The sequence below is a fragment of the Pinus tabuliformis genome, chromosome 1_1 (genome assembly GCF_031772625.1).
Source record: "Pinus tabuliformis cultivar Carrire ecotype Pingquan chromosome 1_1, CPIR1, whole genome shotgun sequence".
NCBI lineage: Eukaryota > Viridiplantae > Streptophyta > Pinopsida > Pinales > Pinaceae > Pinus > Pinus tabuliformis.
The window spans coordinates 531543513-531559647 of record NC_142297.1 but is presented as its reverse complement, the minus strand read 5'-3'; the positions used below and the strand labels follow the sequence as shown (position 1 = coordinate 531559647).

At 37.7% G+C, this 16135-nt stretch overlaps 2 protein-coding genes and 1 pseudogene across 4 annotated transcripts; 1 reads left to right on the top strand and 2 right to left on the bottom strand.

Moving 5' to 3' along the window:
* Positions 1-4889: 4889 nt before the first annotated feature.
* LOC149214128 (origin of replication complex subunit 5-like) lies at positions 4890-6369 on the bottom strand. Its single transcript, XM_089392199.1, has 3 exons — positions 5948-6369; positions 5371-5680; positions 4890-5224 (listed from the first exon to the last, which is right to left on the bottom strand). The coding sequence occupies exons 1-3, from the start codon at positions 6118-6120 to the stop codon at positions 5177-5179; spliced, it is 531 nt and encodes a 176-aa protein (XP_089248325.1). The 5' UTR covers positions 6121-6369; the 3' UTR covers positions 4890-5176.
* LOC149214127 (rop guanine nucleotide exchange factor 7-like) lies at positions 6289-10668 on the bottom strand (annotated as a pseudogene). Its single transcript, XR_016250894.1, has 9 exons — positions 10422-10668; positions 9653-10190; positions 8707-9081; positions 7829-7945; positions 7535-7687; positions 7233-7307; positions 6819-7109; positions 6475-6727; positions 6289-6346 (listed from the first exon to the last, which is right to left on the bottom strand). The product of XR_016250894.1 is annotated as a rop guanine nucleotide exchange factor 7-like (transcript).
* Positions 10669-12287: 1619 nt separating this feature from the next.
* Positions 12288-15866, top strand: LOC149214126 (origin of replication complex subunit 5-like). Of its 2 annotated transcripts, none has more exons than XM_089392198.1 (4): positions 12288-13546; positions 13991-14368; positions 14635-14944; positions 15091-15866. In XM_089392198.1, the coding sequence occupies exons 1-4, from the start codon at positions 12303-12305 to the stop codon at positions 15136-15138; spliced, it is 1980 nt and encodes a 659-aa protein (XP_089248324.1). In that variant the 5' UTR covers positions 12288-12302; the 3' UTR covers positions 15139-15866. The 2 variants fall into 2 exon arrangements, with proteins under 2 accessions (XP_089248324.1, XP_089248322.1); XM_089392196.1 differs by having other exon boundaries at positions 13970-14368.
* Positions 15867-16135: the final 269 nt, after the last annotated feature.

Here is a 16135-nt window from a genome sequence, read left to right as displayed (position 1 = left end):
CATATATTCTAAGTTGGTTTAAAATTTGAAATTGAAACCATGCACCATTTCGAAGAATTCAGCGGTACATTTCCATTCACGAAAGTTGAAGCTTCAGTCCAAGATGCCTTCGCCGAGCACATCGGGGGCCTGCCAAGCATCGTCGAGCAGGACATGCAGTTGAAGCTTTCTTTCTCCTTGGCTCTCGACATGGTACTACAAAACATACACGTTGGAAGCTGCCAAACCAAGGTTTTGGATGAATTTTTCACCGTCAACTTGGGGGATCTTTACACCGAAGAATACAAAGACATCATTGTTGAGCTAAAAATCTCATCCATCAAATATCGTTGAGCTAAAATTCTCCTTCATGGAAACTCACACAGATGACAGATCATAGTGTAGCAGGTCAGTAGCAAAGAATTGATAATCAAACTACAAAGAATGAAGAAAGAAAAGTATATACGCAGGTTCACTATATACCAAGTCGTGTACACAAGCAGTTTCACTATATACCAAGTCGCATATATACGCAGGTTCGCTATATACCAAGTAGTGTATACACACAGGTTATACATGCAAGTTCACTACATACAAAGGCATGTATACACACGAGATTGCTGATCAAAATTCGCATATGCGTATACACGCACTTTCATGCACAAAAAAGCGTGTACATGTGGGAAAGCTTATTTTTGGGTCTGTGGTATTTATACCTATGGTTTTGGACCTTGGTATTGCATCCCAAGTGTTGAACCCAGGTAATGGGTCCCTAGTATTGGTTCTAAATGGTTTTGGACCATGGCATTGAGTAAGGCCTAAGACTATAAAAAGAGAAGAAGAACATTAGGCAAGGGTATTCATAAAGTCCTGAATATCTGATAATGTATGAGATCTAGTATGCAGGTTATGGGTTCATGATGCTTTGCTTGATCTGAGCTAAGGAGGAATCTCAACAGTTGTTGGAGAACAAGATCTAAGGATAGATCAGGATCTAATGGTTTGGAATGAATCATCTCTATATAGTTTGATCATGCTTGTTCTAGATCTGTATACTGACGTATGTAATGTTCTGATCTAGGTATAACTTAAGATTGAAATAGTTGCAAAACATGAATGAATATTTGCAGATGTATACGCTGGTTGACTTTGATAAAAGCGCGTACATACGCAGGTTAGATACATCTAAGTAGCGTATACAATATGAACTATGATGTTTGAAGTTACAGGTGGTTCTGGTTGATGCAAAGTCTGAGTTCTAGTGACTGTTTACTGGTGTCAGTATTCTTCATATTCAGTTTGGTTGATTGTGTTTAGCTTCAGTGTTGATGGATGAGATCTATAATGGATCAAGATCATAATGACTTATCTTTATGTGATCTAATGGACTAGATCTGGTTGCTAACACATGTATTATCCTTGTATATGTAATGATCTGGGTATGTTTGAAGTCAGGAAGTGTAGCAAAGTTATCAGTAAGTAATGTTGACATATATGCTGATTCACTTTAGTGAAGTTGCGTATACACGCTAGTTCGGCTCTTACAAGTAGCATATGCATGTTTTCTAATGATACAGTCGGTTGTGAATATTGTTGCAGAGTTCTGTGTTCTGGTGATTGCAGTTTGTTGACTGGGTTTCAGTGATTCAGTATTGGGTGATTCAGAGATTGATGATGCTAGTGTTGATTGATTTTGTGCTTCAATGATATTGATGGGTCTAGTATGAAAATTGGATGAAACATGACCTTTCAGATTATGGTGTTGTGCTTCAGGAGAATCCAGTCTGAAAATTTATGAAACGTGGTACCTGGAGGATGAAAGAGAAGATTGTAGCCTTCTGTAAGTTGGCACCTACATAATAGTACATCAGCTAGTACAAGAGCTAAGGGGGTGGTAGCTCCCTTCCAGTAGCAGCTGGAAAACAAGTGAAGGTTGGAGCATTCAGTAGGCTGACACCTATGTACTAGTACATCGGCTAGCACAAGAGCTAAGGGGGTTGTAGCTCCCTTCCAGGAGAAACTGAAGAACGAGAGAAGGTTGTAGCCTTCTGCAGGTAGAAGCCTGTGTACTGGTATAAGACTGCACTAGTACAGAAATATTGTAAAAAGAAGTTTCTTATTTAAAGAAGATAGAGATGACTTGCAAAAGGTGGTTTTCACCCACATTGGGTTTCCACCTTACATCATGGTGTTCATGTGTGCTTCTAGTGTGTGATGATCTGTTCTGTTTTGCTACACCTGTTTACTGTTCATATGGTTAATAAAAGTTCTAATGCACTAACTAAAGATCAACATTTAATGGATTAACTGAATCATAAGTTTACTGGATATACGCTAGTTGCATTAGACATAGTTGCGTGTACACGCAGGTTCCCTTCACTGAAGTAGCGTATATGAATCTGAGTATGGAAATTAAAAAGTTATATTGATTTGATAATATTGATTCACCCCCCCCCCCCCCTCTAAGTATTATTTCCAACAATTTGATGGTGGATTGTTTAGTTAATATATTAACTATTTAATATCAAAACAAAGGGTAAAGGAGTAATTACCAAAAAGGTGTGATTATCAATTGTCTTGCAAGGTGTAAATATAGAGTATAAAATTAATAAATTAGAAAAAAACCTGCAAATGACAGGTGACTAGCTTCCGTAGTACTCAACTCATGTATAAGCCTACTCCTCGGTTAGGCTTGATGTGGACAGTATATGTTTAAAACCTCAAGTCAAACCGAATATCTTGATTTGTCGTCTCCTACAAGCCAAAGCAAAACTTCTTGCAGTGCAAGCCAAATCAAAACTTCTTGCAAGGTTTCTTTAACCGAAAAAACATGCGATAGCATATCATTCAACAACTTCTCTGTTTTGTAGCAAATCCACCACCGGATTTTCGTCGACATTTTGAGTACTTTAGCACAATGAAATGACAAAAAACTAGTACTATCAAGTTGATTTTGACAAACGATTTGGAATCATTACCTACAATGGAGTATTAATATTATGGGTAAGAACACTCTACAAAGGTGCAATTATAATAATCTATCGAACATCAATAGGGTTGGCTATTGTCTCCCATTCAACACACATCATAAGAAAATGTTAATGTATTATGGTATCAAAATTTCGAAATGAAACTATGTCATGTATGACTTGAACAAATTGCTTCAAATCTGCAACATGGCTAGTTACATTGCTTTGAGTATAGGATGGCATCATGATAGGCATATACCGAAGGTGGCATGGCTTAGCACAGAGAATGTAGATAATTACCTCACGTAGAGCTTGGCCCCTAGGCCAAAAACATCAAACGTGTCCACAACCTCTCCATGGTCATAACATCTACAAAGCCCAAATTCTTCTTTACCAAACACAAAAATATATATTGTAATCCATCTCAACTCATAGAGAACTCATTTTTGAAAGCTCGAATCACACTTTTAATAAACAAAATGAATTTGTAGCATCATAACCTAGAACCATATATTATTAGTCTTTGTGAGCATTTTGAAAACAAACTATGCTAGGTAGATATCTGCTTTACCAATCTGAACATATACAGTGTTCTTTTGGTGCTTCCTATTGTGTAGAGATGTTATTGTCTAATATCTAATACTTACTTTTTATGTAAAGTTCATAGCTTTACTAATAATGGTCAATGTCACGTGTATTTTTTTACTAAGCAGCATGCACAAGCTACTATGTAACACTTATTAACTATTGAAATGTGTATTGATGATTCATTTTCCAATTATTGTTTCTCTTTTGGTTGATACTTTATGGCAATTTGAATTGGTAATTTAATGTAAGAAGTGACTTAACATTGTTTTTCTTTAAATTAATTTACAAGGCATTTGAAACAATAACTTATAATATGGAGTATTTTAAGACTGCATCCATTTACCACTCATCCAAAATCTCATAAGGGTTTTTTCATTAATTTTACAAAACATCAATTTTTTTCTTACATATAAATTATATAATACAGTGCCTAAGTTTTGTTTTGTTTCTTTCCTCTGGTATAAAGTTCTGTATTATTTTTAACAATATCTTAATACATATCAGTTTCTTTTTCTTTCCCTCATGTATAATAACCAGCCTAGATCTATCTAAAATCTCATGGGATCTGCCTCTCCTTTGAATATTTGGATGGAGAGTGGCTCAGACATCAATCCTAATAGCAGATGATAACCCCAAGGGACTCAACTAGTTTTGAACTTGCAACATATGGCATCCCATCAGCAACATGCCTTGGGTAGATGATTCGGCAAATTGAGCCAATCCTTATGCTAAATGAAGTTGGCAGAGTTATATTAACAATTTCCAAAAAACTGCTTTGCTTCCTTCTGGTTTCTAGTTTCACATATATATATTTTTTTCTACATTTAGCATATCTAAAAGATTCTTGGGCACTCCCACATTGTCCCTGAGGATTGCACTAGATGTACTATCTTAATCCCACTGACCTACCTTTGCAGTTCTTTGTTGGACATATATAAAATTAGCTCATCTTATATATCCTTTCTTTTGTCAGGGTAGAAAGGAAAAATACAGTGTTTTTTTGTCCAAAGAAATTTTCCTTTCTTCATTTGTCGAGGTCAAAAGGAAAAAAATAGTGTGTAGGAGCTGGAAAATAATATATTATCCTTCAAAGACTATTAAAAGGTTTGAAACCTAAACGAATACCTGACAACAATATATAAATGTAAATTTAAGTTTACTCAAGTAAATGTTGTTGTGGTTATTCAGTTTTACAAACTAAAATACACTTAACAAAACTATTGTAACGGAGTCTAATTCATATATGTTCCCACAGATGAGGAGGTTGTATTGTAAGCCTGAATGCAATTACTCTGCTGAAGAATAAAACTTAATTGTCTTGCCCCTGAATATTTCCTTGACATGTTGTCAGGGTTTTACTACATAAATCCTGTGTATTAATCTATATAATTTTGTGTGGGACTTTATTGTGAATAATCTAATTTGCAGACTCTGAACAACATACCTGAGCTATTCACAACTCCTGGGGTTATGTGGTGAAATAGTTTATATCTTTTATAATTACGTGACCTCCTTGCCCCACAACATGCAGCATTTAACAATCAAAAAATTGTCTGTCTCCCAGAAATTGAACTGATTTACTTCCTCTGTTGCAGGTGACTGAACAACATGTCTAGAAATGGTCCTTGTCAAGGTCATTATCACCGACAGAGATATTTTGACAAAGGAAATTTGACACTGCACGCAATCTACAATCACAAACAAATAAGGGATGGATTAAAAATAAACTTCCTATTTCCCACAGCCAAAGTGATGATCAAAGATTTTAGTCGATATTTTCAATACAGCATAACAACACTAAACATTGATAAATCATAAACAAAAAGAGGCATACCTTCATTGCAAGTTCCTGATCGATGTTGCAACGATACCTAGCAGCACCTTCTAGGGGACAGCTTGTTCCTTTATACAAAAGATTGATATTACAAAGAGTTGAGAGCTGCATAAGAGCATCAGCCATAGGCCCCAAACCATTTTCATCAGCTGCAGATATATTGTCAGATTGTAGATTTTCCAATTCTTCATCTGCCACTGCTGTGATGCATTGGAAGATTGCAAGCAGCCTCTCTAGAGGGAAACTCCCTGGACCTTTAAGGAACTTTTCTTGCTCCTCATGTTCCTTTCTCTCTGTGGATTTTACACTCCTATTCACAAACCAACAAAAGAGAGTATACAATAATTACTCCCAAAGTGATGCTTGGGATTGCATAATTATATGGAGGAAACGTTAACTTCTTGCTGCCATGAAATGGGAAAGAGGGCATAGTATTCAGATGAGCTGGAACTTCTAGATAAAAGAAATCAGATCCTTCCTTATGTGAAATCAACTAAATTTATTTTTAAGAATCTAATGAAAAGAAAAGAAAAAAAAAAGGAGAAAAACAAAGGGTCAAAGGAACTAAAGTTCTTACTTTTTCCTTCGCTTACGATTATCTAATCCCCCAGACGAATCAAACAACATGGCATCAAGAGTCGCAGGGTTCCTTGATGCAATGAAGGCAGAGATGAGCAAGTACTTGCCACAAACAGAAAGATGAAAATCTAGATCTTCATGTATTTCATCAAAACCTCGTCTTCTTGTCATGATTTTCCTTCTAACCTTGTCTCCAGAAGTAGGGACATTGAATATTTGGTTCAAGGCCGGTGCAATGTGTGGCTCAAGATAAGAAAACAGCCTCCGCTTTCCGTTTTCATCGGGAACCACAGCTTCTTTGCTAATCGGTTCAGAGTATTTTTGAAACAAAGGTTCCAATGCTGTAGAGAGTTCTGTAACTCGCCTGCAAGCTCTACTGAAGGGCTTCAAAATAGCACTGTTCAATATCAGAAACAAAAAGAAAACAAGTTTAAATCAAGCAGCAACATATTTCATTGAAACTTTTAAAAACTTCGAAAGCCCCTTAACTTGACAGCAAAGAGAACCGTGGCAAGGTTCGGACACCTGAGATCAGAGAAGCCCAACTTTCTTGCTGCTGGGTGGATCTTCCCATACAAAATAAGCAAGTGTATAGTGTGCAGAAGTGACAGAACTTTCAGCAAACCAAACTAATAAGTTTAGCAGCTTCAATACGATTTGCGATTTCCAGAGTGTGGTGTTCAGATGACAAATCTAGGCAATCAAGAAGACAATCTGGGGAGAACTGTTCTGCCGTTATGTAACGGTAGATGATATCCCCAAGACTGCTTTTTCCATTCTGAAATAGAGCAAACAGAAAAGCTCAGACATTATCCAGGCATTGATATCAGCAGTGTGCATTTGACAGACAATAGAGACCACATGCTTACCTTTGGAAGAGCTTCCAAATAAATTTCAGGAACCTCCATCTCAGACAAGACATTGCTGTTAATTGCCATGGCAGCTTTAAGAATCTGATTCGTACACTCTCGTTGATGATGTAAACGCTTCCTTGCATTATCAGAGAGACCACATGGAGGAACACGAGGAATAGGTAACCACCATTTTTCTTCTTGACGTTGAGGAGGGCGCTGAAGTGGACCACAGCCATCTGTATCTGGTACTAATATCCCCTGTTCCACATACCAAAACTCGGTATCCCTGAAACTCTCCAAAGCATCCTGCAAACCAATATCATGGAAATTTGAAATGCTATGCACAAATATTCAGCAACAGATTATATATTTGAAATCATAAAAGATGCACAATATCAGGATCAAGTGGAGGAAAGTAATAAACCATACAAGCAGCATTGTATCAAGCTTACGCAAGGCTGGAAGATTGATCTGCACATCTGATCGAGGCCTACTTACCATAACCTGAAACAAGACCAATATCTACTTGTTTGTAAGAAACGAGTACATTATCTGTAGAGAATTGCTTACCATAACCTGAAACAAGAACAAAAACAATTTCTACTTGTTCGTAAGAAACAAGTGCATTCTCTGTAGAGAATTGCCTAGGTTAAATTTTAAAGTTTGAATACCATGACACCATTTATGTGCAAGTAAAAAATATTTAAATAGTAGATTTATCAAGCTCCTACCTCTAAGCTACTACCATCTGGAAAGTTCTGGAAAGCTGGGATGAGTTCAACAATGTAATCACTAACGGATAGTAGCCACTCCATCTCTTCGCCACATTGATTTCTTCTCCTGCACCAGAGGTTCCAATCTCCAAAGCTGTCCAAAAACAGTAGCTGCCACAAGAGATCCCCATGTTAGGAGTTAGTATCTTGAAATTAAGTGAAAATTTATGTCTTAAGATTAAGTAAAAAATTGTGTCTTAAGACTTGCATAAAATCCTGTGTGATTCCAGAACAGAATTAAAAATGTTATACCTGAGAGGTTTGTAATAGCATTAGATATTGCCAGGGCTGTACATACTCCTTTACCACCACCTGACATGTCTTCACCCAGCAACAACTTTGAAAATCTTTCTTTCATCATTTCAACTTCTGCAAACATAAAGCAGTAGACTCATTAAGGCAAACAAGTTTACTTGCCTGAAATTAGACATACCATCAGGCCAAACAATATCCAGTAACTCATTTGTCACCAAAAATTCAGTGCCTCTGGTTGGTATAGAAAATGGTCAAAATAAAGGGACAGCAGTTCATGGTTAAGCGGTCAAAGCAACCAGACAGCTAAAATTCCACACAAGACATATCAATACTATCCAAATACACCTCAAAGTGACAAACTTGAAAACGTATTGTCCATCCCAAGGGACTTGATGAGCAAAGGTGAAGAGTTAATATTTACCAACCAAATAAAAATATAAAATGAGCCAATCTTTGATGAAAAACTGACCACACAGCATACGGAGTAAAGACATAATTAAAACTTAGAGCAAATCTCCGAGACACGTAATTTTCTCGAACGTTTAACTAAAGCCAATATTTTAATTTCCCATTCTTAAATGGATGCCCACTTTAAGTCATTCATTCTTTCTGAAGCGCCAAAATGTACTTGCAAAAGCCTAGATTACTAATGAGAATCGTCGTGGAAAGATACAGAGATTTTTTTTCTTTATTTTCAATTTTTTTTTTTAAGAAAACATATAGAGACTTATCTAGACTGGGTTTAGAATTAGAAAAAATTCCAGGAGTAATGAGGTCACCTCATCAAGCACATATAGATGCTCTTGATACTATAATATTTAGCCAAAATAGATGCAGGCTTCTGAGCTTATATGCTGAAGAAACCAAAATTGTACCTGATAAATCTGTCTCCCGCTTCTCTCTTTTCTCCTCCCATATTACAGACTCCTGGCCACCTGCTATTGCCAGAGGAATTGTGGATACTTCGCAACTTGTGGGTTTTGTGCTTCCTATAGGCCATCCCAATGGTGATGATCCTGCAGAACTGGTTGGAATATCGTCTCCATGACCGTGAGAGTAATGCATTTCTCCTGTACCAAGGCTTAATGTCTCTGAGCCCGTGCCATCACCAGAAGCGTCTACGCTCACAGTAGAGCTTCCGCAATCAACACTCTCTCGTGCAGATCGATCTTCAGAGGCAACGCTGTCCATTGCAGCTCCCTGGACGCCTAGAGAATGCACACATAGACCTCTAGACCAAGAAACCAGACCTACAATTTGACCAAAGAAACAAGGTCACAAACCCTCAGAAGCAAATTCCTGCCAAAAACCTAAGCCAACGAAATAGCACAAAACTACATGCATGTAGTGACATTTGAATCAATATCTGCATAAAGTACCATAAGTTTAGATATCCCGAATTAGGAAGCAGTAGCTATTGTATTCTTCATTCGCCGCTTATATCACAAAATTTGGCAGGGGATATATACAAAATATCTTAATATCGGAAACATAAATCCCATGCTTCTCTGAAGCACAGATATTGACAAAGAAATCTTATATACTGCTATTGCTCAAATTACACATCTAATATTCTCGTGAGTACAACATGGGGCCTGAACTCGAGATGCAGAAATCAGAAAAGAAAAAGAATGCTATCACTTTAGCATACATTTTGAGAATATATACCATATGCCTGTGCTACTAAAAATTCCAAGATTCTTCCCACAAAGTAGTCAGAGGTATTAAATATTCTGGTTGAAATAAAGATTTTGGTATAAATGCGAAACAGCTGACGAGAAAAGTCGCAATATTAGCAATACCAAGAGCAGTGAAACATACCGAACGAAGAACAGCACTTGATAGCATCACTCTTGAATTGGTTGCTGGCAGAGCTCAAGATCCCTTCCCACAACGGATTTTTGTGAAGGAAACGAGAAGCCTCATCATTATTGCCGCTGTTATAAACACTAACATCAACAGACTTGCGAGGAAAAGCTTCGTTAGTTTTTAGAAAACAGCCCTGGCAAGTAAGGCTTTTAAGCAGCCTCGATAGGCAGTAATTGATCAAAGAATGCCGGTTAAAAAAAGTCCTGCACCTCACCACGGAGCAACTTACTGGAACTTCCTCTGTTTCATCGTCTTCTTGCAAATGAAGAGTTCTATCCATAAGCCTAAGGATTTACCAAGGCTTCATCGGTCTCATTTTGTTAGCATCTAGCTTACAAAATGAGCTCAAAAGAAGGCTTAATGGCGTTCAAGATTCACAGAAGTTGCCAAAAACTGCTTAAACAGGGCATAGTTCCTCGACTCTAGCCTCGTATTCTTTCAAGCCGCCATTTTGTTTCGAACAGTAGAGGTATCCAGCCGGTTAAATACCCTGGCCAAAGAAACAGGTTCAGACATCGAATATGCTAAATAAAAGCTTCTTCTTTTTCTGTGCGACGAATCGAACTTTAGCATGCAGTTTAAGGGCTATAATGCAGGACATAAAAGATATTGAAAACTTAGATTTACATAAATGCGTCGATCTCTCGATTTACAGCACAGGAAAGTGAAACAGTATTGCAACGAATATTTTCGGTTCAAAGACCAGGGAATTGAAATTTACAGCAATGCCTGGAATCTTCTCACTTTACAGCACAGAAAACTGAAAATTTTATCATTTCTGACAAGCATGTACTAGCCTGCAAAAGTTAGAACAACGATGGAAACAATTTCAGAAAACAAAGAAGCTCTTTTCTTTCAAAATTTAGCTAAAATTTGATCACTCTTTCCCTCTCTTATAACTAACGCCGAGCCCAATGTCAAATAACTTGACGCCGAGCAGATTTTCTCCAAATTTTCAAAAATGACCGTTTTCCTCAACCGTTGGTTTAGTAAAGTCCTAAAAAACTCAGTCAACATAAGAGTTTTTTTCTCAGCTTTTAATGTACTCACCTCTTAACAGTGGCGTCGGCAAAGTCGGCGTTCTGAAGCATATTTTGGGGGACATTTCTGACGTTTTCTTAAGATCGCTATACCGTCGTTCTCTTTACATCGCCATTCCATCCAATAACATAGGGACTTCTGAATCCTGACGCTTCTGCTCATTCAGGCCTGTATTCGCTTGCTTCTCAAGGCTGCATGCCATTTTGTGTCTGCGTACTAAAATATGACTGGAGGGTATTCAGTTTGAAAACTTTGTACGAATATACGTATAGACGTGGCGTATGTACATAGGATGGTCAGTTGGGCGTATGAAAATCGATAGTGGAGGAATTGTACGAATAAAGGATTTGTTGAGAGTATGTAACTAACATTAATAATGAAAAATCCAAAAAATCAAAAACAATTTATTATAGCAGTTGTCTATAAGAGACTTTTTGAAAGTCTTTCCGGTGGGTTTTTCGGTCAAAATTCGGCAGCAATTTATTGGAATCACAAGTTTGATAGCTAGTTTCTGCACAATCAAAGCGTCCCAGGGGTTTTTCAGGGCGCTGAATCAAAATTTACAGTTAAAAAACCATTTTCACTGTAAAAAATCAAGATTTAACCTCAATTTCCTCCGCCGGATTCCGTCACCGGAATCTCCAAAAAATCGATAACTCCCTTATTATAGGTCTTGCAATGCATTGCTCGTAGCGAAAGTGATCATGACACACTAAAGCCCAGAGTCAACATTCGTCGAACAAATAGCCCATGCCATAAAAAATATGATACGTAAGATATACATGAAATATTAAAATAATTTTAATTTTCATATAAAATAAATATTTAACCAAATAAAGCCTTTACATTAAAATATAACCCTTCAATTTGATCCCTTTAAATGGCATAAAACTCCTAAATTTTAAAATTGAAAATCAAAATAGTTCGTTATAAAAAAATGGCGAGCGTCCATAACTTATTCGAGTCCGTTATGAAATGATTATTTTAATGGCGTCTCAGCCTTTTCCCGCCATTTTTGGGTTTCTCTGACCATATCAGTGTAACTCTGAAGCGGCCTGGCTGGGAGGGAAAACCTTAGTTATCTGAGATGAGGCATCTATTTCTGTCTCGACTCTGGATCTTAGCGACCAAAGTCTGTCATTAAGTCTGTTGGCGTAACCTTACATGCATTTTGTAGAAATCAAAGTAGGTGTAACGTAGTGAGGATGCACAGGTAAGAAGGAAAGGGTTTACCAGGACCAGACAGAGCTCGAAGACTCTACAGGACCAGGCAGAGAAGCAGCTCGAAGACTCTACAGGACCAGGCAGAGAAGCAGCTGATGATGAGGCAGCAGAATCCGGTCAGACATGGGGCTATAAGATTCATTCCAGAAAACCAAGGGACTGATTGAAGGGCCCAAACAATTCGTTGGATCCTTTTTCATTATCAACTAATACACAACCAGCCTATACGGATTGTACATGTATACAGACAACACCAGCACACAGAAAAATATCAGCTCAAGCTGTAGACATTATTTGCAATCATTTGATAAATAGGTATTGTCATCTTTGCAGCGAAATGGATCCAACTTTAGACCACCATTCTAATCCTAAAACCCCCACAAAACCCCGTCTCAATTCACTGCAGCAACCCAACACAGATGCTTCAACCCCATCAAGGCGGATCACCAGGCGCACAGCAGCCAACAATGCAGGAAATCCCTCTTCATCAGTCAAGCAAGTAAACGATACCATATTAAATTCTTATTCCTCTCCACTGGAATCCGTTGAAATTCGCGACGAACCCCAAAAAATAATGAACAGAGAAGAGCTTTTGAAATGCCTCTGCAATGCATTTCCCGGGCGACAAACACAGATTAAAGAGCTCATATCGCTCGTTGGGGGTCCAAGGGATTTTATGACCCCATTGCTTGTTTATGGGGGCCCTTCCACTGGCAAAACCAGTGTAGTTTTAGATATATTTAAGCGTTTGAACCGCCCTTTTGCCTATGCGAGCTGTAGATCTTGTTTTAGCCCTCGTCTGCTGTTTGAATCCATTCTGAACCAGCTGATATCCCACAGAAGAACGAAAGCTAATAACTATAGCAGTGCGAAGCGCTGCGAGAAAATTGCAGATTTTGTTGTGTATTTGAAAGAAGCCTGTATTCAGGCCATTGAGAAAAAATATGAAAAGAAATTGGTAGGTGGGTCTATAGAATCTCGGAAAGATGGGGAACCAGGGTTTACGGGCTCTCCTCCCAGGGATTCCCAAAAAATCCCAGATAAAGGGCTGAAGGAATCAGTGTTTAAGGGATCTCCCCACGAGGATACCCAAATAAGTCCAGAGAAAGGGTTTCAGGAATCAGGGTTTAAGGGCTCCCCTCGCAAGAATACCCAAAAAAGTCCAGAAAAGGGGCTTAAGGGTTCCTCCAAAAAAAATACAGGAAGGGGGCTTCAGGCTTCTGGTTGCGTTGATCCTTCACAGAAAGACAAAGGGAAGAGCGACAATGATTCTTTTACTAAAGAAGTCAGGAGATTGGATTTTCCAGAGGTGGTGTACTTGATATTCGACAATATTGAACTTCTGCATGAGTGGAACAATGGTTTCAACCTCATCTCGGCATTGTTCAAGCTATCTGATTTGACAAGAATGCCCAATTTGGGTTTGATTTTTATCAACAATATCACTCCAGATTCCTTCTATTCCCATACTGGTGCTCTGGAGCCATTGACAGTCTACTTTCGGGACTATACTGATGATGAGTTGTATCAAATCCTTATCAAAGGGCAGCCTAATACTGAGCTGTATGCGTCATTTCTCAAGTAAGTACCTGTGCCTACTTTTTCTTCAAATATGCTTATAGATTTCTGTTCATGAAACAATAATGCTCAAATCTTATTAGAAAAACACGTGGCAAATTTGGGTTCATGTGTCTACTATTTCTCTGCGTCTATAGGAGTATGTCGCAATGTGTAAATCTTGTTGATTGGCTCCTGTCAATGAGGTTATTAGTTTGGTTTGCTGAAAGTTCTGTCACTTCTGCACACTATACACTTGCTTATTTTGTATGGGAAGATCCACCCAGCAGCAAGAAAGTTGGGCTTCTCTGATCTCAGGTGTCCAAACCTTGCCACGGTTCTCTTTGCTGTTCAAGTTAAGGGGCTTTCGAAGTTTTTAAAAGTTTCAATGAAATATGTGGCTGCTTGATTTAAACTTGTTTTCTTTTTGTTTCTGATATTGAACAGTGCTATTTTGAAGCCCTTCAGTAGAGCTTGCAGGCGAGTTACAGAACTCTCTACAGCATTGGAACCTTTGTTTCAAAAATACTGTGAACCGATTAGCAAAGAAGCTCTGGTTCCCGATGAAAACGGAAAGCGGAGGCTGTTTTCTTATCTTGAGCCACACATTGCACCGGCCTTGAACCAAATATTCAATGTCCCTACTTCTGGAGACAAGGTTAGAAGGAAAATCATGACAAGAAGACAAGGTTTTGATGAAATACATGAAGATCTAGATTTTCATCTTTCTGTTTGTGGCAAGTACTTGCTCATCTCTGCCTTCATTGCATCAAGGAACCCTGCGACTCTTGATGCCACGTTGTTTGATTCGTCTGGGGGATTAGATAATCGTAAGCGAAGGAAAAAGTAAGAACTTTAGTTCCTTTGATCCTTTGTTTTTCTCCTTTTTCTTTTCTTTTCTTTTCATTAGATTCTTAAAAATAAATTTAGTTGATTTCACATAAGGAAGGATCTGATTTCTTTTATCTAGAAGTTCCAGCTCATCTGAATACTATGCCCTCTTTCCCATTTCATGGTAGCAAGAAGTTAACGTTTCCTCCATATAATTATGCAATCCCAAGCATCACTTTGGGAGTAATTATTGTATACTCTCTTTTGTTGGTTTGGAATAGGAGTGTAAAATCCACAGAGAGAAAGGAACATGAGGAGCAAGAAAAGTTCCTTAAAGGTCCAGGGAGTTTCCCTCTAGAGAGGCTGCTTGCAATCTTCCAATGCATCACAACAGTGGCAGATGAAGAATTGGAAAATCTACAATCTGACAATATATCTGCAGCTGATGAAAATGGTTTGGGGCCTATGGCTGATGCTCTTATGCAGCTCTCAACTCTTTGTAATATCAATCTTTTGTATAAAGGAACAAGCTGTCCCCTAGAAGGTGCTGCTAGGTATCGTTGCAACATCGATCAGGAACTTGCAATGAAGGTATGCCTCTTTTTGTTTATGATTTATCAATGTTTAGTGTTGTTATGCTGTATTGAAAATATCGACTAAAATCTTTGATCATCACTTTGGCTGTGGGAAATAGGAAGTTTATTTTTAATCCAATCCTTATTTGTTTGTGATTGTAGATTGCGTGCAGTGTCAAATTTCCTTTGTCAAAATATCTCTATCGGTGATAATGACCTTGACAAGGACCATTTCTAGACGTGTTGTTCAGTCACCTGCAACAGAGGAAGTAAATCAGTTCAATTTGTGGGAGACAGACAATTTATTGATTGTTAAATGCTGTATGTTGTGGGGCAAGGAGGTCACGTAATTATAAAAGATATAAACTATTTCACCACATAACCCCAGGAGTTGTGAATAGCTCAGGTATGTTGTTCAGAGTCTGCAAATTAGATTATTCACAATAAAGTCCCACACAAAATTATATAGATTAATACACAGGATTTATGTAGTAAAACCCTGACAATATGTCAAGGAAATATTCAGGGGCAAGACAATTAAGTTTTATTCTTCAGCAGAGTAATTGCATTCAGGCTTACAATACAACCTCCTCATCTGTGGGAACATATATGAATTAGACTCCGTTACAATAGTTTTGTTAAGTGTATTTTAGTTTGTAAAACTGAATAACCACAACAACATTTACTTGAGTAAAGTTAAATTTACATTTATATATTGTTGTCAGGTATTCGTTTAGGTTTCAAACCTTTTAATAGTCTTTGAAGGATAATATATTATTTTCCAGCTCCTACACACTATTTTTTTCCTTTTGACCTCGACAAATGAAGAAAGGAAAATTTGTTTGGACACTATTCTCACATTGACTTCAAGCATTCGATGCCAAACAAATTGATTAGATCCAGATCAAGGTCAAATGCTATCATTTAACAATCATCAATGTCTGAGATGTGTGGGAATAATATGCCAAAGATACCTGTTCCAAATTGCAGTCTAGCTATGGAAGCTGAGTTGTTATGTGCAGAGACTTCAACTGAAGTGAAGACTTGAAAACTCTTGTGTACCAGAGACAATTAAAAATATAGTGCCATTTTTCTCTTCTACAGATATAAAACAGGAAAATTTTGTGGGTGGATTAAGTAAAATGGAAACTATTGCAGGATGCCCATCATTAATAAAATTATGTCATGATAAGAAAATGTATCTTAT